General features: G+C 32.8%; 1 protein-coding gene across 2 annotated transcripts; it reads right to left on the bottom strand.

Annotated features, from left to right (window-relative positions):
• Positions 1 to 442: 442 nt before the first annotated feature.
• Positions 443 to 26,672, bottom strand: nvy (CBFA2/RUNX1 partner transcriptional co-repressor nervy). 2 transcript variants are annotated; one of them, XM_070636859.1, is made up of 8 exons: positions 26,320 to 26,672; positions 14,520 to 14,601; positions 3,381 to 3,727; positions 3,014 to 3,309; positions 2,759 to 2,948; positions 1,631 to 1,966; positions 1,386 to 1,550; positions 443 to 1,283 (listed from the first exon to the last, which is right to left on the bottom strand). In XM_070636859.1, the coding sequence occupies exons 1-8, from the start codon at positions 26,320 to 26,322 to the stop codon at positions 990 to 992; spliced, it is 1,713 nt and encodes a 570-aa protein (XP_070492960.1). In that variant the 5' UTR covers positions 26,323 to 26,672; the 3' UTR covers positions 443 to 989. The 2 variants fall into 2 exon arrangements, with proteins under 2 accessions (XP_070492960.1, XP_070492961.1); XM_070636860.1 differs by having other exon boundaries at positions 1,218 to 1,328.
• Positions 26,673 to 27,279: the final 607 nt, after the last annotated feature.

Genomic DNA, 27,279 nt, shown 5'->3' with positions numbered 1-27,279 from the left:
TAATTATTGCACTAAAGCTTGCTTAAAAACTTGTGTATAGGTTCACAATTACTAGAGACACCTTTTTTATCTCCGACGATCAACATAACTTTCCTTAAAAAATTATCCAATAATACAAGAGAAATGGAGAGAGATAGAGAGATAGGAAGGAAAATTGTTCTTATATGTACATCTATACTAATTGATTTTTTATTAATTCATTTTTTTTGGTTTTAAATTAGCTTCAACATTTTATCTCATTAAGCTTAATATTCTAAGCTTTTTCTTCTTTATTTATTAACTATTATCATCAATTCTTTTTCTTTCATTTTACGTATAATTGTAGTTTTGTGAGGATTTCATTCATTTTGTCAAAAAACTTCTATTCACGTTGCGCGTCACACACAAACAACTTAATTAACAATTTAGGACAGTATGAGTATGATCCGACTTTAGACAGTGAAGTTTTGAGTGGATTTTATACATTTTACTGGTCAATTTACCAGCGTTTTGCTCTGGATGTATGATTTCTTGATCATCATCTCTTAAACTGTATATCAGACATGTCTAAACACTTTAAATAGCAAATTTCCAACATCCAGTAAAGATCCAGTGAGATTTTGACTAACCTCATTGTTTACTACGATTAAAAATCCATTCAATCTCAACAATAATGACAAAACAAACAAATCCTCAATATCTAATCACCTCCCGCAAGTAGCTCAGAAGGTAATTTCACAAAAAAACAAAAGATTCATTTCCATCAGATCAGAAAATCTCTTAATTAAGTTTCATAGATATTAATAATTTTTATCAATTAATTGTACATCCAGGATTTTCATTCATCTTTAAATCAAGTTTAAATATTTTTTCTTTTTTCTTAAATTCTTAAAACTTTTAATTTACTTTTTTGGAAAAGATGAAGTTGACTTTCAATATCTGACTTTGAGGATACTTTTTCCAGTTGACTAGCACAAGTATTTCTTTTTGGGCTTCATGAGCTTATTCCGTCACTTGGGCGTTGTGACAATTCCATTTGTTCCGGAAGAGGATGACGTTTGATTTGGTGGCGAGGACCGTGATGAGCTGTTTGAACTTGGATTTGCTGTTGATCGTGCTGGCTGTGTCGGTGTCGTTTTTTGAACAGCTTGTGCTGATGCTTGAGATTCTGTTGAACGTGCATTTGCCCCACATGCTTGATGATGACTTTCCCAATCTTTATGTTGACAAAATGCTCCACAATAACGTGCTAAGTTACAACCCGAGCATGTTTCATTAGCTTTTCGTCCACAATTCCAGCATGACTGTATATTTGATTAGAGAATATGAGAATTAGATTTGAATGAGCTCTACTAAGCTTTTCAAATATTTTTCAAAAGTATAAAGTTCAAGTAAGGAACACTCACATTAGATCCAGTAGTTTGTTCAGCTGGTTCAGTTCCATCACCAACTCGATTCATTTCACTGTAAATTTTCTCCATTTTAATACGTTCTTGAGCAATCATATCAACAGCACGCGTTTCAGCCGCAGCAACAGCTCTTTGTATTTCTAGAACAGCCTGTCTTTTTACCTAATTTTTGTTATAGACAGAATAAATATCTATCAATCATATCCTATTCAAATACAAACAAGAGAGAGTTGTTGTCTTACCTGATTGACAGCATCTTCAGCATTTCGTCGAAATTCAGCAATTTTTTCTTCAGTTTGACGCCTAATATCGCTAATCACTGTCGATTCATGGTGATGCGAACTTGACACGCTATCTGTGCCACGATGTTGTAGAATGGAAATGGCACGTTTCGTCTTATCAACCATTCCACTTATACACGATAACATTGTGTGAATATTTCGCCATTCTTCATCACCACTACCCGATGATGATGATGTTCCATTTACTTGACTGCTGGCACCAGCACTAACCCGATTGTTACCACGCGGTGTTTCTGTATTTATTGATCTGAGATCACGTTCTTCACGGCTATTATGCTGTTTAGAAAGGAAATAATTTAAAATTTAAATTTCTTTCTCAAAAACAATGAAAAATTTTAATTGAAAATATTTCCATAAACTCAATCTAATAAGCTTATAGCTAAGCACATAACTAGTATCGGAAATAAATAAAGAGAGACAGAGAGAGAAATAGAGAATGGGTAAAAAATTACAATGATTCTGCTGTGGACAGATTTGAAAATTAGTTTTTGTGTCAGGAAATTTACATTCAATTCCAGCCGCTTAGAGCTGGCGTCGACATAAAAGACAATGGGATTAAATGTAGTAAATTTAGTCAGAGGAAAGACACAAAAAATTGAACTATTGAAAACACTCTCTTGATGGAACTGATATGGACAGTTTAATATAAATTTTCCCCAGTTTCTATCACTCAATGACTTTTTTTCTAATAAATTTTCAAACATTCAATTCCAATGGACATTTTAATAAATATAATTCTATTCTATTGTTTGCATTTTGCCACTTTTTAGTGCTCTTTTCGTCACTGAATCTGTATATTGTCAATATTTAAGCTAATTAGATTTGAGAGATCAATATCCTGATGCATATTAAGCTTGCTGAGATGCAATTTTCTCAAATTTCAAAAATCTCAATTTGGAATTGTTTGTAAACAAAGAATTTTCAAAAATTCAGAATTCAAGCCTAATGCTAAGTCAAATGCGCTTTGGATGATTCCCACAACAAAGCAATCATTGGCATAGATTTGGATTAGAAATAAAAGAATAGAAAAAAGAAGAAAATTTCGAACATATACAAACATCTACTGACCATTTGTTGTTCTTGATGTGAATGGATGCCATTTGCTTGATATTCAAACAAAGATGGATGATTTATTAAATGCGGCAAAGCTGATGAGAGCATCAATGAATGATGTGGTCGTTTTGCAGGTGAAATATAGTCGCTCCATTCGTGCGATGATAAATTAGTGCCACTGGTTATATGTGAGTCGTATAGCAAACTGTATCGAAAAGAAGAAAGTATGAAAATCTATGTAATATTTTGGATGGAAGATTGACAACTTACGTTTCAGTTGCACGTCGTTTCAGATTCAATCCATTGCTTCCATTAAAATTACTTTCATTGGATAGGAAAATATCGCTATGAGCATCAGTTGGATTATGTAGTAATTCCATAACGGAACTTTCATTTGTTCGTACATATTGAAGTGCAGATTGTTTGCTAACGCGGGCCATACTGTTGATTTCGCGTTGAAGAAGCGGTAAATGTGAACGTAAAAATGGCAAAACGTTTGGCCTTAATGGAAAATTTGTTGCCTCCTGCACAGCTATTTGGAATTCTTCAATTGACAGTCCACCACTCTATATATTTGAAAATGAAAATTGATTCAATTTAGACACATGTTGGATGTAACCTCAACAAGATAACTTACAGCTAGTGATAGAACTAATGAACGCAGTCTATCGCCAACATCTGGATTGGTATCTTGTCCAAATTGTACGAGAGCACCCAAAAATCTTCTTATCTTTAATAAACGTTGACTGTCATGAACAGATGTTGCAGTATTTCCAGTGATGAGAGCCGTAGCAGACGCAGTTGGTGGCGGTGTTCCATTATTTGTTGGCGATGAACTATTATGACGATTGACACTCGAACTTCGATTTGTTGATGCTGGAATCATTGTTGTGATGGGATGAATATGATGTGGAGAGATGGGTGATCGGGGTGCAATGACTCGTGCTCCTTCTGGTGAGTCTGGCGTATGGCACTGCTCTTTGCCTGTGGAAATAAACGAAGAATAGATAATAGAAATAAATAAAAAATTGAATTTGCATAACAATACGATGACACTTTATCTTAAAAACAATGGATTGCGATTTATATTTTCCTCATTCTCACACTTCTATGCTCTTCATTATGACAAAAGCAGTTCGAATCATACATATTTATTTCCATCCCACTCAGTATACTCATTTTTTTTCATTTTTAAAACCATTTGTTTTAGAAAAATAAATAAGAAGGAGTAAATTTAGTTTTATTGTAAGTTATTTGATGGTACCAGTAGCAGACAGCAAGCTATATAGTACGTAAGCAAACAGCCAGCAGCAAAAGTTGAATTAAGTATATGTGTGTGTGTGTGTGCATAGAGTTATGAATAGGAGAAGTGGAAATGGCTTTTTGGAACAAAACAATTGCTTTATAATAATTATTAATAATGAAAATAATAAATGCAACGGATGTAAATGACACATTAAATGATGGTGCTTTTTCTCTTCTTTTGGTACTAAGTAGTTTTAATAAACACACAGCTTGTTCAGGCACACTCTTTGCTCTTTATATGGGTGGAGAAAGAAGGAAGACGACGGGAAAGAAGAAATAAAAAGTTTCTAACGCGTTTTTCCTTTTATTGACTGCTGGATCCAGCTTACTAAGATGAAATTGACTGTTTATTGATTGAACTAAGTTACAGGAATGCGCTTTGATTGAGAATCAACTGTTCAACAACATAAATTAAACTTATCTCATCAACATCCAGAACTGCATTTGTTAAAGGAAGTAAATAAGTTTATGAGCATAAACGTCTTCATTTTCCCACACTTCCTTCAAGCAAAAGCACTTAAGTTGTGTTTGAAGGAAGGAAGAAAAGCAATTCACAGTTCATTTTTTTCGATCATTGTTAAACTTATACTTCGTCGCTGTCTTAAACTCTTTTTTTCTCATGCTTCTGTTCATTACCATTCTACTTGTTCGTTTATACGGTTGCTTATGTATTCCAAACAGACGATGTGTATGAAAGTGTGCAACAGAAAGCTGCTTATAATTGAGTTTTTTGAGATTGCTCCTGCAGTTCTGCTGTAATTTCCTTTTTTATTTTTCTTTTTATGTTTTTTTTTAACTTTATTCAATTTCAATCAATTATTTTCATCATCATCCTTACTTCCTTTGTGAACAATCTCATTACCAAATGTCTTTATAATGGCACAGTTTACATGGAAACTCAGGTGTCTTATCATGAACATACAAAAACAAATCAAATTCATTGTTTTTATCCGACCATGAGTATGGGAGGCTCTTTCCATTTCGTATATACGAGAATGAACAATAATTAGAAACGTCATGTGGAAAATGTGTCACAAACATTCATCACAATAATCTAAAATATCACCTGCTTGATTTACTAATGAATAACAAGAAAAAATCGTGGCATTTACGAATCTTTTTTGTAAATGGCACACATGTGTATGGTGTGAATGTACTGGAAGGAACTGATTCTTTCTATAGAAATGGTGAAGGAACTTGATGAATACTTAAGGAATCTAAGCTTATCATTAGGCTCTTTTAATTACGATCAAATATTTTCGTCGGCAGCACGACTATACCAATAATCATATCTTGTATTAACTTTTTTTTCACATGATATGCTGAATATTTAATAGTGAAAATTAATGTCTAGTTATTTATTTACGTGAAATGATGGGAGGTAATAATGTGACTGAAAAAAAAGTAAACTATAATTCCAATAATTGGTAGTTGGATCAATCAAAATTTGGAATGAGATGTACTGTCAAATGGAATGTAATTGCTTTTTAATTTATATGAATATATGTCAAATTTGTCACTAAAGAATCAAAATGTTTGTGATAATTTTGTAGTCAGGATGTCACATTTACAGTTTTTGAATGATTTAAAGCTTGGTATTTAATGGGAAGTGAGGCATCGCTGTGTATTGATTGTGGTGTTTTGTGGACAAGGTTTCTAGTTCAAATACAGTTGCTCTACAGCACGACAATTCCATTAATCGAATCTGACTTTCAGTCTAGACTAGTTTACAATCAGAATTTTGTTGACTTTCCCAAAGAGTTCAAAGAAGTTCAAATTCAAAGTTCAGTTTTAGAATTATTTGAATTTTATTTGACATAAAGTTAGCTTTGTGTACTAAAACATCATGTACTAAAGATTTTTAGGTATTTTATTTAAAAATAATTTGTAACGGTTTTTCTTCAAAACGATAATTGCTGTGGACTTTGATTGACAACAACTGAAGAATAGCAATTTACAATTTCTGAAATTATTGTCAGTAAAAAACTTTCATTCAAACTTCCAAAACATTCATTCATGAATAAATAATTGAGCATAAAACAACTTAATTTTCTTGTTGAAATATTCTTTGATTTCATTACACACAGAAATCATCGAAAATTGTAAGTAATTTCAAAGGTTAAATGAGTTCTTCTTTCTACTTTTAAAATCTACTTTATTCAAGGTACAAAATAGAAAAGTTTTTCATTATTATTTTCTATTTGTTGTTTCACATGCACACATACACACACACACACAAAATATTTTCCTTTTGCCTGTTTTCGAAATAGAAAAACTTTATTTTTTCTACTTCCTTTTTTTTCGTTAAAGTGGAAATGGAAAAAAAGGAAAAGAAAAACTTTCAGTAAAAATGATGCATGGTTTTGAAAGCTCCTTACAGAATAAAAGAAGATGAAGAAGAATATTGTGGAAAGAACAAAACAAACGAGTTAGTTAGAGTGAATAAAGTGAGTGAGAAACAGCGAAAAAAATAAAAGTTTAGTCTGTGCAAGTAATTCAGCTTGAAGTGGTAACAGATGGAACGCATGTGGATGTTTATTCATCAAATAGCAGTAACAGAAGCACATCAGTACACAGCAGTAGGTTATAAGAGATTCTGTAGTGCGTGTGGGTGGCATCTTTCATGTTTCACATATGTTTTTGATTTTTCGGTTTTTTGTTGCTTCACTCCATCCATCCCTCCATTTCAAATCTCCTCCAAAAAAAACCATCCCATCCATGCTCTTTAATAATCATTCGTAATGTATTTTCCAACTTCTCATACCACCACACACACGTTTATTGTGTATACCATATCTACCTCATGTCATATCAAAACATTTCACATTTCAACTGAGAAGAACAAGAGAGTGGAAAGAGAGGAAAAGCACACACATATTTTTTTTTTTGATATTTTCAAATTTTTATTTGAGAGCGAATGAAATTTTCCATCTGTCAGATTGTGTACGATAACTGTTGTGGACATGAAGTTCCTCAAAGGTACTTGTTTACTCAATTTTATTTCCTTCAATGATTCTTTTCCTTTATTTTATTTTATTTTTTTGTATTATTTTTATTCTTGTGAACTTCAAGAGCTCAAAGAGAAGAAAAGAAAAATTATTAGTTGGATGGACAGATAGATTGAAAGCCTAGAAGGATATTCAACAGTATCTTTGGTATTATAAACAGCTTTTGAATCAAATTGGAAGTTTTTTGTTTGTTTTGTAAAAGAAATTTCCGTTATTTTTTCAGAAATTTGAATTTTCCCGCACTTTTTCTAGTGCTTGTAAACAAATAATTTTTTAAATTCGGAAATTTGCAATTTTTAATTAATATTTTGGTGCTAAGTACAGTTTACAGCTTGAATTTCGGATAAAAAATACTTTACGGTCGTTTACATCGTTACAAGATGTGGAAATAAGACAAAGGTTTCTCAATCGGAAATTAAATTTCAAAATACCAAAAGGCATTTTAGGAGTAGAAAATAAAATATTAAATAACTGTATCTTTAAGGGATATTCTGAATGTTTTAGATTGCAAACCAAAAACTCTGTTGAAATCAATTAAAATTGAATATTTTTCTCATAGCAAGCTTTGCAATTTTTAACATTTCAAAAGCAAAAAAATATCCAGACATAAAAATTGCAAGTCAGAACTCAAGAATGACAAGTAAATAAGAAAATTCTCATTTACCACAGAGCAGAGGTAACATGCCTAAAATGTCAAAGACATCTTACATCCTTTAATATTTTCCAATAAAAATTATCTATCATGTGCCATAAAACGCATGAGAAGGAGAAATTTACTTGTGTACCTAAAATCTTCTTTCTTATGTTTATCCTGCAGCTTATAGGATGATGAAAGCTTGCCAGTCAACACATGCGATATAGAATATTTTTTTTGCTTCCTTTTGTAAAGACTCAGGAAAAGAGAAATAGTATTGGAACATGTTGTGATGGCAATAGGAAAGAAATGAATCTTCTAACGAACCAACGCACTCTTTGTACAGCAAGCAGCTCAAGAAATAAAGAAAAAAAAAAGGAAAATAAGAAGAGAAGAAATAATAATTCTGAGGGCTTCTGCGGGTGACAGGCAAGATGGATGATGATAAGAAAAAAGAGCGATTTTTCCATTCATAAGGAAAAGAGAAAAGTAAGTAAAAAAATATAAATTTATACACCAAGAAAGTTTTTCCTTCAACTTCAAAAACCGGCATGCAATTGAATATTTTTGTTAAGTGTGGGGCACTTGAGCACCTCCATCGTTTATTGATCTCATTCTCTCATTTCACAATATACCATTGCTTAATTGTCAAAGATCAATTTTTCTGACAGTTTTCATTATTTTCCCCTCATCATTCGTCTCATATTCCTTCTTATTTTTCCTTCTGCTTCCCTCACTCTTTTTCACCACGTCAACATCATCAATCGAGGCTTTATCGGCTGCTGCTGTTGCTGATACTTTTTGAGCTCAAAACATAACTTGAAATGCCAAATGCAAACAACAAAACAATTCCATTATCAGTTGGTATCACACTTCTAACAAAACAATGTTTATATCATAAAAAAAACCTTTTTGATGGTTTCACTTGGTGAGAAGATGATCAGTAGGAGATGCTCTTTGGGGATGGTGAAAGAAGCGCTTACTATTGTGGCGCTAGTGGGAAATGATTCAGAGCTGAAGTAGACCAATTTTCGGATAATAATTGTTTAAATAGTGAGGGTGCGGCAGACCTCTACAGTCAGTAGAATTACAGCTTATAGGGGGTCAGAGCCACTCCTTTGACAACATTACTACGTGTAGTAATGTGAAGGTTATGACACGCGTTTCCAAGTACATTCGATTCGAAAAAGAACAAGTGAACAATTTCTGCTGCCGAGTCTCGAACTCATGATCGCAGGATCGGCAAAGAATTACTAAATCACTAAACCAAAGTACTAACGTATTCCGTCACTGAGCTCCATCAACTCAACAAGAAAATCTTTCAACTTAACCAAAATCCCAACAAATATCCTCAACTAAACACTTCAAGGAACCCAAATCAATATGACAGTTAACTATCAATTAAATCAAAGTGACAAAAGTACATTAAATACAAGCAACTAACTGTAGATGACCGAATTACACATGAGAAAATATAGCACTTGGTTATTTTATATTGATTTATTGTTAATGGAACTAGCAGTTATCCAGAATGATGAAGAAATAAAAAAAAAGATATTTCCTTCCATAAAAATTCTCAAACAGAATTGCTAAATCCGCTTTTGAGCAATAAATTTGAATTTGCTGTCGACTAGGGAGGTTTAGGAATGAAAAGAGTATTTCAAACAGTTTTTGCTTCTTTTTCATTAGCACGATAATTGCCCTTTTTCGCATGGCAAATGAAAAAGAAATTACCACCAGTCAGCTTTTAGGAAAGGAAGCACACAAAAAATACGAGAGAAGTAAAAAAAATAAATTAAAAAATTGTAAGCTGAGGCTGCTGCGTCTGTAGATAGATATTGTGAGGACTTTAAAAAGTGACTGAAAAAAATCAGAATAAAAAAGTGTCAGACCCGATTTGAGGGAAAAAAATTCCTTTTTTTGCTGATGTGAATATTGTAATTGAGTTTTATCTTTTGAAAAACACACACACCGAGCGGTAAAAAGTTACAAGAACAGCAGTGACAAAATAAGAAAGAAATACCAACAGTGTATGTACATTTAGGATAGGATTTTGGTGTGTTGACATACGCGTCAATAAAATTATTTAGCTTGATTTTCCTGTAGATTTATGAGTTTGACACTTTAGTTTTGAGCTTTTTGAGGTTAGGGGTTTGGTAGTTTGTGGATTTATGTCTAAACAAAGTATGTAAATAAAGCTGTAGACAATTCAGATCAATTTATTGCATGTATTTAGTCTTCAATTTCTCAAATGATCCAGTAACTGAATGGTTTGAGGTGCTGGATTGAACGTTACATGTGTACTAACGCTCATGGGCTGCTTTGGTACTAATGGGAGTCCATAATTTTATGAACTGAAAGATGGTTTCTTCAGACATTCAATAAGTGCAATAATGGTTTCAAGTATCGGATTTTTGGAAGATGCAGGTTCGATTCCACCCCGAAGTTATCTATTCACACAGCCTTACCAAGTTCCATTATGCCTTTACTCCAGTTAAAAGAATCTACAGCATCCAAAAATGCGCCTTTCTTGCATGATCTTCAATCCGACACTTGATTCCGTGATGTTTTTTTCACCATTCTAAGCGAAAAGTTGAGCTGTATGCAGAAGGGGGAGAGACTTTTATGTGATTCCTTATCCCATATTATTACTTCTCAAACGATATTCTCGCTCCTCATCAAAACAAGATGAAGAGTGGAAGTCTGTCTAATCTCTGTTCGCGCGATGCACCACGTTGTGAATTTTTCAACATTTTTTTTTACTTCCATCGCCCCTTTTTCGTGACGTTGAATAAATTTTTGTGCTGTTTGAAATGATATGATGGGCTTCAAAACAGTGTAATTGAATTTTCTTCTCATACTTACTACATAGAATAATTAATATACATCTCTGTTTGAGAATGTGGAAGCGAGATAGGACATGAGAATTTTTCTTTTCAAAACCAAAAAACCTTGTGTATATAAAGGAACAGATTGCGTGTGCATGTTTTGCTCTTATCACGAAAATGCCAAATGGATACCAGAAATTATTGCGATATCGCATTATTGTGTCAGCCAGAAGAAGAAACATGCCAAAAAAAAAACTGAAATGAATGGTGCGGTATGAAGAAAGGAAAGGAAGAACATTATTAATTATGGGAACCAAAAAGGGAATTATCAGTTGTGTGAATGAGCTTGAAAAATGCCACATCGTCATGATAGGAAAGAAAATAACAGCAGCAAATACAAATAGGGGTTTATGGCATTGCAAAACGGTTGATAAAAAAATAAATTTGCTACCAACTCATTAGCAACGAGAAATTGAGAAATTGGATGTATTGCAAAAAAATGGAATTTTCAAACAAAATTTAAAGCGTGCTTTATCTCATTTATTGTGTACTAATACATTAAAATAACATGCCATGAATACTGAACGTAGGAGTGCGGATACAATTACTGATAAATATAATTTAGATTCCTCAAAGATGTAACTAAGAGTTATGACTGTTTGATCCGAATGGTTTAAAGGAAGTGGCATGGGGTTTTCAAAGGAATTTTTGGATAAATAGTTTTAATTGAGTTCATTCTAGCTTAGCTGAGATTGTTTTAAATAATTGTTGGATTGCTATCTGATTGATATAAGGTTATGTGGACGGAAAAGTAGTCGTGGAAGATTTTTGTAGAAAATAACAGTGGTGAAGTTTGTTTTAGTAACTGATAGACAGCTGTCAGCATTAGATTCAGGCCCAGGTGTCATCTAAGAGAAGCTAATTGATCTGTTTAGTCTGCAAAAACAAGTAAGTACACTTTTGTTTATTTACAAAATTTGCAATTAATTTTCTGTGAAATTTCGGACCAAAAACTAGTTTTTGTTCATTTCAATGCTGATCTTTGCTTAGTTCCCAGCTTAATGATTGATTTTATGAAGATCCAGTGGTAGTAAAATTGATAAAATGTGTAATTTTAACGTTTAATGAAATTTTATGTATTTCACATAAATAATTTCAATTCTAAGCACCTAAATTCTACAGAAATGCTATATTTCCTTTCTAAGAGTCAAGCAGATTCAATTGAAATAGCCTTAGGCTGTTCCAAAGTTTGAAATCAAGGCTGTTTTCATTTCATAAATCATTTCTTGTTTATCAGAGCTGTTAAAAATCCCACAGAGTATTTCCAAAAAAGTAATATAATTATTTTATCAATATATTTTTGAATCAAACTTTGAATGGAAGTTCATTAATTTTACTTGAATGACTCCTGATTCATAAAATTTCTCATTAATTCCTACACATTTTTTTCCAAAGAAATCCTTGTTGGAAATTAATTCTTCTCTATTTCACATTTTTTGCTACGCGACAATAAGGAAAGAAAGCATCTCAAGCTAGATACAAGATGAAGCATGTCATTGCATAAATTAAAGAGATTTAAGCAGTAATTCAGGAAACTTTTTTCCTCATTCAATGTTGTAGGTGATAATTTGTCCGACACTTTTAATGCAATTCATTGCCACCTACCCAAAACAGATAGCAGCTATGCTTGTTATATAAAAAAAAACTTTTTACTTTCCACTAAAAAAAATTCCTTTTTCCTCTTCCTATAATGCATTGAGTGTACATGCTATACAGAATGTAGCATGAAAAGCGCTACTTTATTTTCCATTTGCACTTGTTGTTGTTGCTGCTGATGCCTTTTATCCTCTCATTTATACAAAAAAAAAAAAAATTCTCATACCCTCACACTCTTGCCTGCTGTTTTCCCATTGTTATCATCAATTCATTTAAAAAATGTACGAAAATGTTTATGTTGTTTTGAAAACTCTACATGATGTTGTTGTTCGATGGCTGGTGTTTTTTCCCATCATCAGTGTTCAGTGTAAAAATGAAATGTGAACAGTAGAGTGGGTGAGCATACAATAGAACTGAATAAAAAAATATATATATAAATTCTATATCATATAAATGTAGGGCGATGGTGGTGGCAACTTGGTTGTTACAGAAAATAAAAAAAAAGTAAGTGTGAGTGCTGTCAGTATCAGCAGAATGAGTAAAAATTGAGGATTGAGGGTAGCAAAAAAAAAAGAGAAGTTCTTTTTTTTCGTACGTCGGAGGCGACAGAAAATACTCAGATGGGTCGTGTTATTTTTATGTTGAATGGGATTTAAACATTGTGGGAAAATTCACAATCTAATTGAATGAGCTCAGTAGGAAAAGAAGAGAGATAGAAAGAAGCAATGAGAGAGTGAGAAAAAAGAGCTGGAAATAAAGGAGAAAACAAAAATCATCGCACGTTTGTGGAGGAAATCAAGTAAATGAGTTATTGTAGGCGGTAAATTGAAACGATTTTTCCGTCAATATTAATCAGGTAATTTATTATCATTAAGTATGAATGTGCTTAGTTATAATGTTGTCATGTCTGGGAACGATTGCAGTGTGCTAGCACAAGTTAGAGCTTCAATGATAGTTGAACGTTCGAATGTTCAATAAAAGTTAGTCATGGTAGTTCAATGTTGTCCAAACTGTGTGATGCGGCAGATTGGTGTGCCGTATATCAGGCTCAGGCGTGTCGCGACATAATGGCTCGCCGTATAACAAAGTGTTCAGTAGCTTAAAATAGTTTGGACATCAATGGTGGGATGACTAATATTTTGGTATATCTATAGAATCGAGTACGAACGAGTATTGCTTCCTTTAAACCAGTGGTGGCCAACCTGTGTGTCGCGGCACATTTTTGGCTTCTCACCAAGGTGTGCCGCAGAACAAACTAGGTTGTTTACCTTTGGCTTAAAAAAATAATTCCCCAGTTTTAGCAGTCATAACTCCGATAGACTGGCAGTCATTAGCCTTGATTCATTCGTACTCTTCAGCCTGTCAGTTCCCGTACTAAAACTCCAGAAAACCCCAAAAATTGTCAAAAAACTCCAATTTAATTAAAATCAATCAATTCCATCCATTTACCTAACCACAACTCAGTAATAAGTCCCAAAAGCAACCGACATAATCAGCAGCATATCCCCACAGTCAAACCATAAAAATCGACAAAATAATTTGCACACAAAATTGAGCTAAAAAAAGGAAATAAGAAAGCAAGAAATTGATGAACATGAAAACATTATGAGCACAATTTTTATAACTTGGCACACAAATTAGATTCGATTAGGTACCATGTACATGTCTATCGATTATTTCCCATCTAATACCCCTACTTGCAATGTCTGTTAATGCATGAGAAAATTTTTCCTTTGAAACAGTCTGTGACAATGACAAAAAATTGGTTTATTGAGCGAATCGTTGGTATATACATTAAGGTGAAAATTGATAGTAGAAAGTTGTAGGGCTTGGCAATTACTCATCAATAATTTATTGAAATGCCACAAATTGATTGCAAAGCCCATTCACTCCCGTGCCGTAATATTATTATGAGAAAAACCATCACCGATACCGCCAAATGTATTTAACTGGCTCATTAAAATGTGATTTATTTTTCAGGTGATATAAGGGTTGAATTGAGCGTGAAATGCACATGAAAAAGTATAAAAATGAGTCGCATAAATTGAGGAACCGAGCATTCATATACACAAAAAAATATGTCTCATTTAATAAATTTTAATGCATGTGTCGTCTATTCAATATTAATGGTGTCGGTGGGAAAAGTTTCGTCTGTGTCCAAAACGATTAATTAAAGGTGAAACAGCGATGACAATAAGCGAGTAAATTACTACCTAGTAACAACATTCAATTAATTTTGATGTCGATTTTATTATTTATTCATGATTGACATGTGCTTAATTTGCCATAATGAATCTAAGAAGCCCGGATATGCAATAAAATAAAGTTTTTTTTTCTGAACTCACCTTTTGATCTCCGAACACTTCCACTGTCATACACCTCTTTATCCGGTATCTCTTCCTTAATTGCCTTCCCGTCGAGTGCCATCTGTAAGGAAGAAAGAATTGAGAATGTGACATGATGAATGTGAAAAAATATTTTTTGATTCAATTTTAATTATTCACAAAAAAGAAAGAATTTGTTCCTCAACATAATCAGCTTCTTGCTGCTCAATGACATTGTCTTCATCCATGCTTAAACATTTTTTAGGGGATGGAAAGACAGAAATTAATGAATTAAATTTGGATTAAATGAAAAGCTTTATGATAAATTAATGTATATATGCTTGAGTATGAACTGAGTATGTTGAGATGGATGGAAGGTAGATGAGCATCATGTGCACTCAATGACGGTTCGAGTCATTATCATTATAATTGCGAACAGAGAGGTAACATACGGTCGAGTAAGACTTAAAAATTCCACAAATGCTCAACAATCGTGGATTTATGATTGAATCAATAAAATGTGAGATAGTAAAAGCAATGCAAGACACAGCACAAAGCAGAAAGAGAAATAAAATAATATGAAACAACAGACGGAAGCAAAATGTGCGAGAGACGTTTTGATTTAAAACATCTGGCAGTGGAATTTTACTCTCTCTCATTTTCTACTTCCACCAAATAACCATCGACAGTTTCTGTTTCTGTTTTACTCGTTTATAGTTCATTACACAATTGCCATTGAGTGACTTTGCACTCATCCAGTAAGTATCAGTAGAGTAGAGCAGAGCAGCAACAACAATAGCACTTTCCACTGCCAATGTGAATGTTTACAAAATTCTTTGGCATGTCTGTCGCTAGTCGTTGTTTCTGTTTTGCTTCTGATTCTGCTTATTTTGTTTTTAAAAATTGAAAAGTCACATGGCATTCATCATCATAAAAGATATAATTTTTGCCACAGAAAATGCAGACGCACACACTTGGAACAGACTCTCGATTCTGAATGCCATGTCCGAGCAGCTTGTTAGACTGAGATATGCAGTAATGGATGTCTGAGATTGAGATGACTGCATAATAGAAACAAGCTGAACTCCATAGGTAGATGAAGATATTCAGGTGTCATGTCAGCACATTCAAGTGACAAACTTAAAAATATGCATCAACAGCTCAGCATGCACAGCTCGGAAATTGAAAAAAGCAGAAGAGAAATGTTTTTGAAGTCAAGAATGAGAGTCAATGAGGCACTTCAAAAATCTCAGACACAAAACAGCAATGGCTCATATTCATTATGAGTTCTGGATTTAATTTATACGCTGATGAGTAAATATGCAATTCGTGGCTGCAACTTCTGTTCTTATCAAAACAATTCTCGGTAATCAAAACAAATTTTTTTGTGATTCTTTCTACTTCTTGCATTAGAAATGAGTTGAATTGATGTAGGAGTGACTGAGATGAAGGCAAGCGGATGAATGAAATGGAAATTTTCAACAGTTGTTCTTGATCTCATCAGCCATTATGTGATTTATTGTAAAGCATGTTACATTCAGCATAATTCAACAAAACAATATGAAAATGAACTCTTGGAATAAAAAGTGTTCAGCATGTCTGTCGATTTAGAAGAAATTGGGAATAATTTAAATGATGAAAAGAACAAGCTCAATTAGGAATGTAGCTGCAGGGCAGCATGAATGAAATATTATAAATTAAAATGAATGAATTATGAAACATTTCATGGCATTGGATATGCCCTTAATAGAATTTAGTTTGAATATATTCGCATAAGCAGACAAACAGGCACAAAATAGAAAATATTGATGATGAGAAAGTGAACATCACCTGTGAATTTTCACATCAGTCATCAGACAACGATAATAATCGTCACAATGATTCCCATTTACAACCGCATTGTTAGACATTAATATTCGATTCAGAACTTAAATATAATGAGTTAAAGCATGAATTGTTTTGGGAAAATTCAGCACGCAAAATAATTTTCATTTGACAATTTTTTCTCCATTTTATGGTATGGATATTGAGTCCAACCAACAATAGCTTCAATCATTTTTTTATGCTATTTTATTTAATTTCTGTACCATAAAGCATAATCGCACTGCACGAATGCTCGCCAAATGTTTCATTCATAATTTTCATTCCACTCTCGTGTTTTAACATCAGTCGACGATCGACAACGGCAGGCAAGCATTTAAGCTAACTGTAACATACAGCAACATCAGGAACAGCAACAAAAAAGTTTTTCCGTATTTAAAATTTATCAAAAAATATTTTTTTTTTGTTTTATATTATAATTCATTGTATGACGATGATGGCTGACGATGGCTGATGGCAACATGTGTTCACAATATGTTGACAGTTTCAATTTCATCTAAAAGAGCACTTTTGTGTGTATTTTTTATTCCAACTATTTCTGTGTGCTAAAAAATGATTTTCTTTTGTGACTTTATTTAATAAAGGAAGTACCGCGTTGATCACAAATTCAATTGATTGTTAAGACAAGTGTTCCTGCACATTTATTTCATCTTAATTTACTTTTCATGTCTGTTTCATAACCTGATTGTTCGAGATATCTGCAGACCAAATGAGAAATGAAAAACATTTCACTGCTGCCTTTTTTAAAACAAAAGACTTTCATCTCATTTTATGACTGTTTATTTAGGTGCAAAATTATATGAGACAATAAAGAGATGTAAAAAAGACACACCTAAAAAAATTTCAATTGAAGTTTTCTAATAAAATAAATAAAATTTTATCTCAAATGATATTAATGTGCTCCTTAAAATAAATTTTTAATTTTTTTAGGCAGTTATTGTAATGGGATAGAAGCATTTTGGTCTAATGGGTGTTAGATAGAATGTACAGAAGCGCATTTTATAGAATTTCTAAATTTTTTCGTGTCTAAACAAACATTCTGTTTGAGTTTGAACAGTCTTTATTGAACATTGCTCAATTGAGGCTGTCTTTAAGTATTACAGCTTAAAAATTTATTGATAGTTGTTCAGGTGATTAATATCGATTAAGGTGAATGATGGAAAATTATGACAAATACACATGTGGATTTCTGTTTTATTCTCATTCTACAATATCATGGAAATACTTCCTTACTTTAAGTAATTCATTAATGTAAAAAACACGAAAAACGTTTTTAGTTCAAAAATTCACATTTTTACACGTGTTTTTATTTACAAATTGAAAATTTGTAATTTTTTGACTATCTAGATCGATTTACTGTACGAACATCATTGAAAAAGCTTTGCTCACTCTTTTAAACTGCTTTGGAATCTTTCACAATATAAATAAGCAAGAAATAACGCTTAATTTCAAAGTTGAAAATGTCTAGTGAGAAATTTTTTTGTAAAATTTTCAAATTTTAACCGAAAATTTGTTTTAAAATTTGCATTATACGCAGAGACAGACCGACAAATTATCAAATAACCATCTGACTTTAATAGAATAGAATCTTAAAAGAGATGTAAAATGCGAGAGCAGTAAGACAAGGGAAAGTGAGAATGAGAAGGAAAAAAAATGATGAATGGGGAAATTGTTTACAAAAGTTCCTAAACGAGAATGAGAAAATTTTCTACGAGATATTATTAGAACAGGTGCAAAACAGAAATTTGTATCCAATTTGATATTAAAAATTTTCTCAACCATGTGGCATCAGTTTTGAGAGTTTTAACTATAAAGCATGCCATGAAAAAAAAAGGAAGAGGATATAAGGATGAAGTAAAGAGTCTTAGTCAACAAAAAAGTTGGGCAAGAAAATGTTAAGTCGAGAGTAAATATTGTCATCTAATCATTCAGACTGAACAGATTCATTTGTCTGTAAAATTATTACATCCATATGGATATATGTCAAATAAATTATCATCGTTCCTCTTTTTATTTTAACAAATTATCCCATTAGCAATATTCTAACACCTTCTGAATGTCTTAGGAACAGCATTTAATACCAAATGATTCATTCCACAGCATGTAAGTATTTCCATTTGTTTCATTTCATTTACAATTTAAAAAATTTGAATATTTTTACATCTTCTTTTTATTTCTTTTACCCATTTTTCCATCTCCCAAGCTTCATCATCATCAGAAACAGCAGCAGTATGGTGAATATTCATTCATCGACATTAGACAAGAGAAACAATCTGCTATTCGTCAATTATATTTTAATGAATTGTACTTAGCCAGTTCGGAAACATTTTTTGGCACTGCTATAAACTTTCCGAACACTCAACGTAGCACAACATTTGGCTTTTCTCATTCAATCCAGAAATAATTTCCCTACGCAATCAATGGATTTCTTGCTTTTTTTCATCTCATCTCTAACTAGAGAGAATATATCATTTTTTTAGGATGAGTTTTTGAGTGAGCAATTATCAAAGGATGTTCAATGTTGAAGGGAGGATATTCTGTGTGGTTATGAAATGTCCATTAAGCTCTCTTACTCACGTAAACCAGCAAAAGTGACGAGAAGTTTAAACAGTTTTTGATGTGGTCACATTCTGTCCATTTGTTTACTTCTTCTGTCTTTTAATCTGTGAGTACCTTTCAGACGTGCTTTAAATGTTTTATTTTATGCTTTAATCTACTCATTGGTCTGCATATCATGTTCAGCAACTTGAAATATGAAAGAAATTTTTTAACGGTTTTTCAAAAATTTGAATCGTAAAATTTTGCAACAATTCAAATTTTTGAAAACCGTTGAATTTTTAAATCTCAAAATACATTTAAAAGTTGGATTCATATTTTTGAAGTTCAAGGTTTATCATTCATTTCCTTTACCACTATCTAACTTATGGCACACCCAAATCTCGTCCCAACAAAGCAAAACCAGCAGATTATTTCATTACCAACTATAAAACTTCCAGTTTTATTGCAAACAGAAAATTTCACCATACATCCTTTTTTTCCCTCATTCTTGATGGCTTTAACATCCGACACCATCAGCAAGTACGAACAATACACAAAGTAACATCAGAAATGTCACCAACATGTGAGTAAGTGAGAGAAAGAGATGAGAAATCATGTGGCAGCATCTTGAACACGAATAATGAATGAAGGAAATGTGCTCACTGTGTTGTGCTGCTTGCTTGTTTTTGAAACAATAAAAAAGGAGGGTGGATGGGAGAGAACATGCATGTCACAGACTGATATTATCGCCGTACTTGTGTACGAAAAAAAAGTGTAATAGACAAAAGGCTCGAATATTTTCGGTATCAAGCCACAATAATGAATGTCTGCGATTGAATTTCAACTCCTTCCATGTATTGTTAATATATCCTATGACTACTTCCTTAAAAGATATGCTGAGATTCACACATATAAAATTCAGAAGTGTCTGTGACACATTTTCATAATGTTTTCCGTGAAAATATTTCCCTCACTATTTCCAACATGTGCTATTGACACTTTTTGTTGTTGTTGGCTGCTGCTTCTGTTACTGACATTTTAAATAGTCATTTCTCTTAAATTGAATTGAATGAGATTTTCATTCATAGAAATAAAGATAGATATGTGTGGAAAGTGAAATGAAAAGAAAGGCACTTGGAATCTCTCAAAAATGCTTAATGCTGAATCTCAAGTCGAGTGAGCGAGATGAAGTAAAAAGGAAAGGAAAGTTCTTTATAAATAAATAGAAAAAGGCTTGGATTTTATCAATTTTCAAATGTCGATCGAAATATTCAAGTACGGAATGCGTTGGATGGTTTTTGGCATTTTCATTTCTGATGATGAATTTGATGTTAAACAAGCAACTTTTTCCCGTCCAACAACAATTTGAGGAAAAAATACTGAACTGAAATTGATTCAAGTGATGGTTAACATGAAACAGCAAAAGCTATCGATTGTTATAGCTCCAAAAAATGAATGTTTAAACTCCAACCAGCATGTACAAAATCTCGTTTTTATTTTATTTCCAATTTCCAGTATTGATGCTGGTTTTGGGATATTTTTTTTTGCGTCTATCGCCCTCACTTATGTCTGTACTTGTCGATCGTCTACGATTATATCATCATCAGCAATGCCGTAATAGCCTCTAAGTCTTCAGTTCTCACATCTTCTTTGCATTTTAGTTCTATTTTCTTTTGTTTACGCAAAGTAATGAGATGAAGCAGCACTTGTAAGTGAGTTAAATCTCCAAAAATATTGCATACAACTCAAAAATCTCTTCAAATATCTGGATTTCATTCCTTATAACTTACTCACTTCGCATACAATTTACATCATGGAGAAAATTGAAAGTAATGAGATTTTAAGTGTAATTTATTAAACATTTTTTTAAGCAAATAGTCGATGAGATCTCAGCGGCGATGAGTTTTCTGAAAACAGAATTGCCTAAAATTTTTTTCTTTCTTCTTTTATTCGTAAACACTTCATTTTAGTTGCCTATAGATATTCTGCAGACATGTCATGATGATGATAATTGATTGGTGCAGAATAAGAGTGAGATGGATGCTGCGTAGAGATCTTTTTTTGCATATATACTTATTGTGAAATATTTGCCTGTCATTTTGTCGTGAGGTTTTGTCACGAATTTCTCAGAAGAATTTCAAGGCTGTCTGTGGATTTTGAGGAATATATTATGTGGTAATTTCGAGAATTGTAAGATTTTATCTGAAACTTTGTCGATGGACATAGACAGGTTTGCTATTAAAGTGGTCAAATTGACCGCTAATAAGGAGAAGATGTAGAAGGTCAGGATTATGTAGCTTGGATACTCGAACATATTTTGAGGGGGTCACTAATTTTATACTTTTAATAAATGTCCAATGTGCTCGAAAATTGACAAATTCCAAGCATTTGGTCTGATTTCTACAGGTCCACCCTTGTCGGTCCCTGATTACTATGATCTAAGATTGTAGCTAAACTAAAATACCAACTTTGATGGAAAATTTCATCAAATTTCAAAGTTTTTTGATTTCAAATTAAAACTCATACAAAAAAAATCCATGGTGCCCCCCTCGAAAAAATCCCTAACTACACCCCGATACTCATATCCAATCCTCAATAAATCCTCAACTCATTTCATTCGCCCGTTCACGTCATTATCATCATCATTCAAAATGTTAGCAATTTTCATGTCTACATTCCACAGCTAATTATCTGTACATCACATCATGCGGCAATGTAGAGTAATGCATGAGGGTCACCCAGCATAATGTCTTTTTTTTCTCTCATTTCCATTTCTTATAAACTGAATGTTAGTTTAAGCTCATCAAATGAAGCACACCAGCATCATGAAATAATTTCATCGAATTAAACCCAAGATTCTTTCTCTCGGTTCCGTTTCTCTTTCCAGCGATACATACATAAATTCCTCCTTTTTAACTCAATTAACGATTGTGTGAAATCTTGTGCTGCTTTTATTTTATTATTATTATTTGAGTTCATGTACCCAAATGCTGCATGCACTTAGACAAGCAAAATTTTTTATGATTTTATCCACTATATCGATCCATGCATTGGCATTGGCATGGCATGAGAATATTGCGACAGTTTGGAAAAAGTTTTTCTCAAAAAAAAAAAATATCTTTTATGTGATACCAACCAGCACATGTGCTGAGCTATAAAATTTAATGTCGAAACCCCGAAATGTGAAATTTTCACACTGCATGATGGTACCGCACACACACACACACATTCTGTATATCCCTCATACTCTTTTTCCTAGTTTCTCTGACTATTTCTTGTTTTTTTAGAGCAGCAGCAGCAGCAGCAAATTTTTTGGTTGTGCAAAAAAGAAATTAATGAGCACCGACATAAACACTCGGCAAGTGTATATATGTACACACATGTGTGGCACAAAAAAAAGCACCGAATGCATTTAATTGCACTTTTCCTAAACGATCTCTTTCTCTCTCTGTCTCTCTTTTTTACCAATGTATAAATTTTCTCAAAACTTTTTTTCTGGTGCAGGAAAGCAGCAGCAGCACATGTTCTTGTCGTTTGCAGTTTTTTTTTGAAAATTCTCCTTCAGTCACTTAACCAACCACCATACCCAAGTTGTAGTAAAAACTACAAAAAGAAGGGAAATAATATATTTTTTAGAGTATAGAGTGTAGAGTATAGAGAAGAGCAGCAAGAGAATGAGAAGAAAAAAAAAATTCCATCGGCAGAATGGCTTTTCGCAAAAATTTTAATCGCTTTTGCCAGATACACCAGATGCCGCCGCAATAATGAAAATTATGATAAATTACGGAATTTATGGTGCTGCAGTATGTATGTGTAGCTGATGCTGCTTCTATTGCCTTGTGCTGTTGCTGATGTTAAACTTAATCGGTAGTCACACAACAGAAGCTCAATGCTCAGCACACAAGCACACAGCTCGGTTGATGAAGGAAAGGGATTAAAATTTTCCCTGAATTTGTTTATTGCTAATCCTTCGCCAAATGTGTCTCTCAATTCAGATTCTTGCTGCTGCTGCTTGAGTATTAGGATGTATTTGCTTTTGACTTTTTTTTTACTACTACTGCTGCTGCTGCTGATGCTCTCAACTTAGACAACAAAAACAAAAAAAGTTTTTTTTTTATCTGTTGGGTTCTGATATCGGAAGGAGAAATCCCTTCCTACATATTTGCTGCTCAAAGTTTTTAATAGATAGATAGACATCGAGAGAAAAAGGCTTAACATCACCCCTTTTACTTTCCCTATCCCTTAGTTCTTTTTGTCTTCTTTTTTTCTCTCTCTTGCTTTTATTACACGAGAAAAAAAAAATATAGGAATGAGAATGTATAATCTTGCAACATAACACTTGTGGCTTGAAAATAGCTCTGATTGCTTTATAAAATGCAAGCAATTCGTTTAGAAATATTTTATCTCTCTATTGCATACTTTTATTTTACAAACATACACACTCTCTTGGATATGAGCACAAGTGTCGAGTGAAAGGATTTTGTATATAACTCGGTGTGTATGAAAATCAGTAAACAGTTGGGATGGATATTGATTAAATTCAGTGAGCGCATATTTTGAATTTGTGGATTTTTCGCGTCAATTGATGCAGAAGAATTTGAATTTTGATTGACCGTTAGAATTTTTGAAATCATGAGTTGGTAGATTTTTTAATTTGATACATCGCAGTCAACTTTGAATTTTCTTTGATTTAATTTGAAAAACTCATTTAAAAATGAATATACAGCATATTCCATAAAAATTAAAAGCAAGCAGGAACTGCCTTCCAAAATCTCAACATAATTGCTCCACATTCCCCAATCTATTCAATTCAATGACAAATCTCGCGAATTGTGCCAAATAAAAATACTTGTCTTTATTTACAATTCAACTAAATTGCAAATGGTAAGGATATGTGCAAGTGAGGAAGAATAGAAGGGGGAAGGATAAAAATAATGGAATAAAAATAAAACTGTGTCGTGCCGCAGGTGCAACTAAAACACAAATCCATAGCAAAGCAAATATCCAATGCATCATTGTTATATGTCTTGTTGTGTGTTATGTGTTTGTACTTCATTCTGGTGGGAGTTATAGCAAAGTAAGACATGTTGGCAAATGCCTTGTAACATCAGATGTCTCATGAATAAAATGACATAAAGTAATTATGCATTTTGTAACAAACTTCTGCTTCTTCCTTCCCTTTATTCTTTTATCCTCAACAGTCAGCCCGCCCTCACTCTCTATCGCTTTCTCTCCATCGCACCTCTCATCTGTCTTAATTAATGACTCGATTACTCATAATTTTCATTGTTTCTACTTTAAATTCATTTTTCAAACAGAGAAGACTAAAAAAAGTATGTTTAAGTAGGAAAATCATTGTAAGTACTAAATTATATATTCTCCCAATCCCTCCCTCATTTATTCCTTTATCAGCATCAGGTTGGATAATTTATTCTATAATGGATAAGTTTGGAATTCAATTTTCCTTCTATCATTACAAATGCGGCCACATCGGAACATTCAACTGCCAACCGAAATCGCGTTTTATCAGGAAAACATAAAAATTACGACATTTAATAAAAATGATTTTTTTTTCTTCTGTTCCTTTCCTTTTGCCTCCTTCTTTAAGTTCGAGGTTTTTTTTGCATAAATTTGTAATAAAAAAATATGTTTCATGATTTTCCGTCTTTACTTACATACACGAGTGTTGTGAGAAAGGCACAAGGCAGTAAGAAGTAAATTGATCGGAAATTGCGGATTTTTTAGGAAGGAAACGCATACAGCTTGAGGAATTTCATGGTTTTTGCAAATAGATTGATTTTGCTCTTACAAAATTACATAACGGTCATTTAAAATTTGAATAATATTTCGCGTTTCACAAAATTCAAAGTTGTTTCCCCTTTTTCATGCAAATTTTCAGTATTTTAATAAAATTTGGACAATTAACATCAAATTTTTTGTTTATTCGCTTCGGAATCAGTTTAATTACAATTATAAAACAGTTTGGATGTAGTTTCTGAAGATAATTATACCCTGTAGCTTGTTTTATCACTGGTTAACTATTATTATCGTAATTATTACTAAATCTGAGATTCAGTTTCATAATCAAAGTTATCTTATGTGATCAGCTGTGATTTTTATAATTAAATCAAGATGTTATCTAAGTTATGCATCATTAATCTACACTAGGAACAAATTATGTAGTAATTACTACTCAAGAAAGTAAATTATTTCAAAGAAACACTTCCTTAAAATTTAATTTAATGGTTGAATCGACAATTGAGCTATAAACTAATAACTGGTGTGAACAAGCAATGACTCAGCTATTACTGAAAATTGTATTTATGGAAACTTTAACAGTGAATTGAATTATTGAGGGACTGTTTCATTATTACTGGATGTTACTAAAAATTTGGATCAATGCTACCTTTTGGACATTAAAAATGAAGAATTACTCAATCATGAAGGACTTAGCAACTGATATGCGAATTCTAGGAATTTCTCAATGAAGCTAATCGTTGCAGATTGTTGTACACTTGCCAAAACAACAAACAATGAACCTGTTCAGCGAAGTACAAAACAAATGGAACAAAAGGCTCAATTTTATGGGCTGTGTACCTGTTTTGTACTATTCGTCCTTGAATGATATTCTCATAGAGAAGTGATCAGTCATGAATTTCATTCTCTGTGCAGGTGTCAGGTAGATAATTTATGGGTTATGCAGGTTTGCTTTTTATTTATACTTCCTTTTGTTATTCATAATTACATTCCCAAAGATCTGTAGGAATTTCATCGAGAAATTTGCATTTTGGAGGATGAATGTTCCAGACACCTGCATCAGGTGATTCAAAACTCAGTAGGCATTTGATAGAAGACAAACTGAATGGCGATGAGTGGAAGGATAGTAATTTAGAATATATCGCTAAAAAAGGAAATGTGAGATGGGAAAGTGAACACTTGTGCATCATAAAAAATATTTCTCTCGAGGGCACATACAAGAAATGAAAGAAAATTTCTATGTCGTCGTACACTGCGGCATTGTCCGCCTCACGACAAAAAAAAGAAACGGAAGGCAAGGAAATCTAAAGGCGCAGAATTGGGGGGTAACATTTGTTTACGGGTATATCCTCTGATTCCATCTGCGAGCGAGTGAGAGAGAGGAGACGAGGATAAAATTATTGCTGTGAATTCAATCGAAAAAGCAAATAAATTTTATTTTTTTTTGCCATGTAGATGGAGGGAACAAAAAAAGTTTGTGTCATTTGGCCCCGGTGGTGTTCAATCTTGCTTAAATGTTCCAATGTGCCTTCGAGGCTAAAAATTGACATTTGCAAAAAATGTGAAAAATTTTCATCCAAATGATGGCAAAAAAAAAGTTCGCAAAACAGAAATTGAAAACAACTGTGACATCCAAAGCACTTACCATTAACGTTGATAAAATGTGCAATTTTCTTAAATCCACGATTTATAATTTTTTATGTTCCGAATTTCACTTAAAATAATTTTTTTTTTTCAAAAATTTTTTGATTTTTAATTAATTTCACTTTTATTCCTTATCAGAATCTCACAGAACTTAACATTCACTTAGCGAGGAGAGAAATTTATGCTTCACATCTACTCGCGTACAAGCTTCAAGACAGAATGAAAATCACAATTGGAAAAAAATTAAAAATATATTTTTTTAGATTGATAACTGAGTCCAACTTCCTTCCAAAACTAAATGTGCTGCACGTTGTTTCATTTGTCGGTGAGCGTTTGAAAATACAACCGATTACAATGAATGTCCTAACCAAACTGTACCCGAAGAGAATTGAGATCTTGCCGCATTCATCAAAAAAAAAAAAAATGTGTATTTTCATGAATGAACTGATGGAACTGCCGAGAGAGAGAGAACTTATTGTTACTCTCTGTTATGAGGAATCGACGGTTTACTCTCTGGAACTGCTGTGTGTAATAAAAAAATAGCATAAATATTTATGCTGTAGAATGGAATGTGACGATTGAAAAGAAGCAGAAAGCGGCAGCCGCAAAAAGAATAAAGAGAGAGAGTGAGAATCTCTCTCCGAGCAGGCAGGCAGGCAGAGAAAGAGAAATGTGGAATGGGAAGAAGCATGCAGCCACAAAATAATACAGTATGAAAAAAATTTGTATCAGCTGCGAAAATATATAAAATGTGTTTGAAAAGAATTCTTTGTGATGATGTTTGGAATCAGCTGCTCAGTTCGGGTTAAAAATAAAAAAGGAAGGAGAGAAAAAAATTGAAATTGAACAGAACATTCGGCATTCGTATGCAGTTGTCGAATTTCTATCAAACAATTTTCTTGACTTTTAATTTTGTCTCTGTCTTTTATTAGTTGGAACTATGAGCCACAGCTATTCATTG

Source organism: Chironomus tepperi, unplaced genomic scaffold (genome assembly GCF_022539635.2).
Source record: "Chironomus tepperi strain 1889 unplaced genomic scaffold, CSIRO-AGI_Ctep_v1 contig_137, whole genome shotgun sequence".
Taxonomy (NCBI): domain Eukaryota; kingdom Metazoa; phylum Arthropoda; class Insecta; order Diptera; family Chironomidae; genus Chironomus; species Chironomus tepperi.
This window is presented reverse-complemented; position numbering and strand designations above follow the sequence as displayed.